The sequence below is a fragment of the Bidens hawaiensis genome, unplaced genomic scaffold (assembly GCF_021521415.1).
Source record: "Bidens hawaiensis isolate Kalapana, Puna unplaced genomic scaffold, B.hawaiensis_p1.1 tig00054153_1, whole genome shotgun sequence".
In the NCBI taxonomy this organism is placed as follows: Eukaryota; Viridiplantae; Streptophyta; class Magnoliopsida; order Asterales; family Asteraceae; genus Bidens; species Bidens hawaiensis.
Window position 1 is genome coordinate 20,789 of NW_027499768.1, and position 5,888 is coordinate 26,676.

A 5,888-nucleotide genomic window follows, 5' to 3' on the forward strand; every position below is an offset into this window, starting at 1 on the left:
CCACTACGCGCGCTCTAAGTGCCCTTGTTGAATAACTTAACTGGGCGATGGGTGTTTCCTGACTCTACTCTACAAATACTCAAATCAATTTCCTCGAAGCTTCACATCCACCAGAACAAAATCTTCAGTATTTTCTAAATTTTTCCATTAGTACTAATACCGTACCATAGTGACTCAAATATTTCAGTAACGATACCGATACGCATAATTTAAGAAAATCGATACCAGTACTGGAATGCTGGGTGGGCCTCATATATGCTATTAAGTTTTTGGAACCTGTGGAATAGGTGTTTCTAGACTCTTACCCTCTTCATTCAATTTTAATAATAATAATAATAATAACATATAAATACCCACGCACCAATTTCCTAGAACCTCAATATACACCGGAACAAAATCTCCAGCCTCCAGAACCTTCTTCCTCAGTCAGTCAACCCAAACCCAGATCTCCATACATCAATCTTGACCACCTAAATTAACACACACCCACATCAAATCAGCTTCGATTTCCAAAACCCATCTCTTATTTCACCCCAAAAATCTGATCTTTGTGGATCCAAGATTCTTGGATTAGATGGACGGAGGCGGTGTGGAGAACGTTGAGTCCACTGCGACGTCGTCTTATACGTATTGGGTCAGAGAAGCTAAACAAGATGCTGCACCGCTACCTGTTCCAAAGAAACTCACGGCTGATGATTTGAATAATAAGTCTAATCATCTTGGCTCTGCTTGGAATAAGGTACATATTAATTAGTTTATGTGTCTTGTTGTTGATCTGTTGTTAAGAATTTGGTTAATTAGTTTTTGTTAATTAGATTGGGTTTTGAATTAAGAAAGAAAAATGTGAATTTGAGGTGTTAAATGTGTGCAAAGTCGGGTCGGGTCGGGTCGGTCGGTTTAATTGTCAAGTGTATATTCTTTTTCTTTGCTCCAATTGAAAATGGCTTGGTTATATGGTGTAACATGAATTTAAATGTTCAAAGCTAGAGATGAAGGTAGAAAGGATGGAATTAAAGGTTTGGAATTTGGAAAAGCACAAACATATAAGGTTCGGTTAAATTGGTCAACGAAGATAGATTAACTGTAGCCATAACCGAATGGTCTGCTAATCAGATTCACTTAACCATAAACGACGGTTTTATTTGGTTATGGTTAATTTTGGTTAACGGTTCGGTGTTTGCTCACCTGGAACAACACCGTACGAAATTTGTTTTTGAAAGTTACCATGGCACCTTAGATAAATCTCACATTTCTCCGTTTTGTTGAGATACACCCTGCCTTAAATGCCATCAACTTGTTTGCTTGGGTTGGTGCAATCCTAGGACGGGTGAATATGATTAGGTAGAGAAAGAGTTGCAAACAAAATAGATATGTACCGAGTAGAGTCACACTTATAGCAGAGTTATTGGTAGGGTTTGGAGGGTGGGATTTGGGCAAACCTTTTATCTATATTTCTATTTCTATGGATAGAGGGGTTGCCTGTCTCCAAAACTTTTTATTTGGCACGTATGGGATGGTATAGTAATCTTGATAACATAAAATGTAGTTAAGAGAGTAAAACAACCATACAAAAGTACTAATAATGATGGTAGTTTATGGTGGTGACTGGCGAGTAACCTATAACAGTTACATACTTGCATTCCCCTTGAAAATACCTATACGTCAAAACAACACTAAAGCTAAGGCATACAAATCCATACACTCCTCTAAAAGTCCATAACTTTGGACCGACATCTCCAAGAACTCATAACACCGTTATGTCTTCAGAGAGGTGCGATTCAAGCAAATCCTGTATGAAAGAGTGCTTGTTTGGGTGCAATCATCGTATCTTTATATGTATGTTTAGGCATAGCAAGAGTGAATAATCGATAATCATGTATGTAATCGTCACCAGAATACAATAATCGATAATCATGTATGATGTCACCTCATCTTATATCTGTTTACACACTTAATTTTTTAATATTATAGCAATCTGCAGTTTTTATTTTCATTATATTATAATAACTTAATTGCAGTTTTTATGCTATTAACAAGCTGTTGTAGGAAACAGAAGTATATTAGTATCAAACTCCTAAAAATGTATTTGCTTTTATTCTGTTATCAAAATATCAAATTCCTTTCAAACACGTGACAGAAATCTAATGACGCTCTCTTTTTTAGGCTGGAACATGGGAGGAGAAGAACTTAAATAAATGGGCAACTGAAAGAATCAAGGTTTGTTTTTTTGCTTTTTTAAAGACAGATGCTTATGTTGTTGACTTTTGTTACTATGATCAACTTGACCAAATGTCAAAATTTGAATGTATTTATATTTTGAATTTGTTTGCTTCGCTTGTAATACTTCAGGAGCTAGTTCAGTCAGTCGGTTCTTTGGAGTTCTCTTCTGGAAAAGCAGAAATTGCAGAAGTAACCAGATGCACAGGCGATGTGAGTATTTTTCTTGAATGTGGTCAAACGGGCAGGTCGGACACTTGGGTAACTGGTCAAAATGGGTCGTGTCGGGTTGAACCCCCGAGACTTTGCTTTTGTCTAATTTATGTATTATGTAAATGTTTAAGTTTAACTGGCATACTTTAAATATGATTTCAAATACCATATTGTTGAAAAATTCAGATCAATTTTTGTTAAAAATTAAACTAAAACGAGCTAGCAAGTCTTCTATATTTGAATCGTTCTTGGTGAAATACAACCACAAATGACATGCTTTCATATAAAAATATAAATGGAAGAAACTAAAGGTGCTTTATGATATATATTTAATTTTGTTTATGTTATCGTCTCATTTATTTGCAGGCATTTTTGGTGACTGTAAGGAACAAGAAGCGTGTTGGGTACACATATGAGATAACATTGAAAGTCAAAGGTTAGTGGCAAATTTAAACAATTTACATGATAATTGGTCAATTAGGGCTAGGTTTATTTCAAACGGGCCAAATTGGTCAACTTTAAAACCTTAACTAAAAATGAAATTGTCAAACGGGTCGAGCAAATTAATAGGAAAAAATGTGGCCCAAGTGTCATCACATGTCTTCAATCACTTTAATTAACCTGCTTAAATTAATTAGACGTTGGATTGATAAAATATATCTTATACACATATTTAATGAACTTTTTAAACAGAAAAACCGATGCAAAAACGTTGTCGTGTCATTAATTTCTAAGGTTAACATGTGAATATTTGTGAGCAGGGGAATGGCTTGTTGGAGGAGAAAAGAAAAAGTTTGATGGCAATTTGGATTTAGCAGAATTTTCTTTTGGGGAACTTGATGATTTGCAGGTAATCTTTTCACACCTTATTTCACATGTGAATTGGGAAATATAATTGCATAAAAATCATATCTTTATGTGAAACCATAACCGCATTGAACTTTTTTCACACTTGTGGATGGGTTGTACATAGGGCTGTAAAATGCTTGATCTTGGCTCGTTAATAGGTTTGCAAGTTTGAGCTGGGCTCATTATTGATTAAATATTACATTTTCTTTATATTCCTATATAAATGTTTTTATATCCTTATAACTATAGTTTTATATATAACAATATAGATAAAAGTTATACAATAATTGCTAATCATATATTAGGTACAAAAGTACCTGTATTCATGAAATTGATCAATGAAATCACATTACGTGTTCTCGAAATCGTCGATATATATTCAGTTAAACATCGGTTCACCGAAAAAACAGATATGGATCGTTAATATATCAATTTTTGACTTTTCTTCACGAAAAACGTTTTTGAGCGTAATTATGGGTTTTTGAGCGTAATTATGAAAAACATATCTGGATTTGAGCGTGATGGGTTTTAACAATAAGCGCTTTTGTAAAATGGCTTGAGCGCTTTGTAAAATGGCCTGTGTGTGCTTCGCGTACTATTGTACGTTAAACGATTATTGTACGACAACTTTACCCTAACAATATATATGTTATTTAGTTCTTTGTATCATAGTCTATATATAAGGTTATTTGTATCATGATGTGTGTGTGTGTGTGTGTATATATATAATATGTTTGAAATAATCCTGATTGGTTTTCAAATTTGAAACAATTTGAATTTTAGTTTATTTAGTTTACTAGCTTTTGAACTCGTGTATTACATGGGATTTGCCAAAAATGAACAAAAATTAATTAAGTTCATTATTTGAAATAAATACACAAAATTAAAGGTAAAAAAATTAAATATATAGTATAAACAATAAGAAGTCTAAAATCTCAAATTTATATTTATATGAAAAACATAGAAATAGATTAAATATTGCTATGAGTTCAAAGAAGCAGTAAAAATAAATTCAAACAGATTCACAACAAAATAAAACCAAAAAAATTAGAAGTGCATAGAATGATTTGGTACATGTCATATGAAAGTAGCTTTGTATATGATCCTATTTCTTTTGTTGAAATTGATTATGTGACAAATTTTTATGAAATCAAAAAAACCGGAATTGATGGTTTACCAAAAACAAACAACTCGGATTTATAATTTTTCTGAAAGAACATGAATTTAGGTTTAATTAATCATGGTTTTAATGTTTAAAAGCTTTAGAATGATAATGTTTAGAAAATTAAATTAACGATTCAAAGTTAAATAATCACATTAATTGGAAATTTAAATTAAATAGCAAAATTATAACTTTATATACATATATGAAGTGAGAAACTTTGCTTAATTCTAAGTGAATTCACGAGTTTGTATTATTAAAAATTAAAAAATGTTGAATTCTTTAATAAAAAGTAATATACACATTGAATATAATTATATTTTAGGTATTAAATTGTCGTAAATGATCATTAATGTGTGCATAATATCGTGAAATACTGTAACTTATAGGTCAAACCAATTTCACTGACCCATGGATAGCATGAATTAACGAGAATAGAGATTAGAAGATTAAGAGTTAATTTTATGCTAAGATTGAATGTTGTTAGGACAACTAAGCATCATTATTTTGTTTATTAGTATAGTAAGATAAGATTAGGTTTGAAGTTGTGTGTCGCGGGTAATGATTTGAGTTTTTATGGTCTATTATATAAATATAGGTTTAGGATTGTTTTTCTGTATTGAGTCAAGTTTTCTCGCAAGTTATTAATTGAATGGAGTGTGTAGTCGCTTGGCTCCAAATCGTGTGTTCTGTATTGAGAAATGCGTACAGTTTGATACATGTAGCGGGTAGGGTTTGGTTGACCTGAAACACTTCTTCCCCAAATAAAATAAATTTATAATTAATTAATGTGTTTTAATCTTGTACTTGATAGGTTGAAGTGAAGCTTAATGAGGCTAAGGATCTTCTTCATGAAGATAAGCAACAAATTCGTGAGGACATGAAGAAGTTTCTGAAGCCTATTTGTCACAAATTACTCGAGTTTGAAGCCGAACTTAAAGAACGGTAGTTTTAAATGACAAATGAGTTCATGAGGATGCTAAGGTGTCAAAGAGACCATAACTTTCTTAAAAACATGTAATACTTTAAATGTCGGACCAAAGAACTTCATTTGATTTGTAAGACATTTGAATATTTGCAGGTTGTCGTGTTGTAACGCTAGATTTGATTTGACACGGGTTTGGAAGTATTATCCTTTCTTTATATGCTTTTTAGCTAGAGTTGGACGTCTATTGTGGGCTTTTGGCCGAACAGTATGTTATTTGGTCTAAGGTAAATCAAAATCAATCAAAGTGCTAAAAAAGTTTCAATGTGTATATATTTTAGTGGTCTTGATACATGAATGCCATATGAGCATTCTCAGCCAATCTCTTATCGTCATCTTTATAATTACACTAAAAAATACTACATTTATCTCTTCTGTTTAATTAAATATTTTTTGTACTTTAATTATTACAGTTTTCTCTTTCCATTCTATAATTTACAAAAAATTACTACATTTTTCTCA

General features: G+C 32.1%; 1 protein-coding gene across 1 annotated transcript; it reads left to right on the forward strand.

The window, feature by feature from the left end:
• Nucleotides 1-453: 453 nt before the first annotated feature.
• LOC143600490 (uncharacterized) lies at nt 454-5,428 on the forward strand. Its single transcript, XM_077078166.1, has 6 exons — nt 454-739; nt 2,164-2,217; nt 2,350-2,430; nt 2,797-2,866; nt 3,192-3,280; nt 5,256-5,428. The coding sequence occupies exons 1-6, from the start codon at nt 575-577 to the stop codon at nt 5,388-5,390; spliced, it is 594 nt and encodes a 197-aa protein (XP_076934281.1). The 5' UTR covers nt 454-574; the 3' UTR covers nt 5,391-5,428.
• Nucleotides 5,429-5,888: the final 460 nt, after the last annotated feature.

What these genes read in the sequence shown, in the direction of transcription:
- LOC143600490 (XM_077078166.1), top strand. Translation starts at nt 575, where the DNA reads ATGGACGGAGGCGGTGTGGAGAACGTTGAGTCCACTGCGACGTCGTCT. An exon ending in TTGGCTCTGCTTGGAATAAG is followed by an intron (nt 740 to 2,163) that starts GTACATATTAAT and finishes TCTCTTTTTTAG; the next exon opens with GCTGGAACATGGGAGGAGAA. An exon ending in TAACCAGATGCACAGGCGAT is followed by an intron (nt 2,431 to 2,796) that starts GTGAGTATTTTT and finishes ATTTATTTGCAG; the next exon opens with GCATTTTTGGTGACTGTAAG.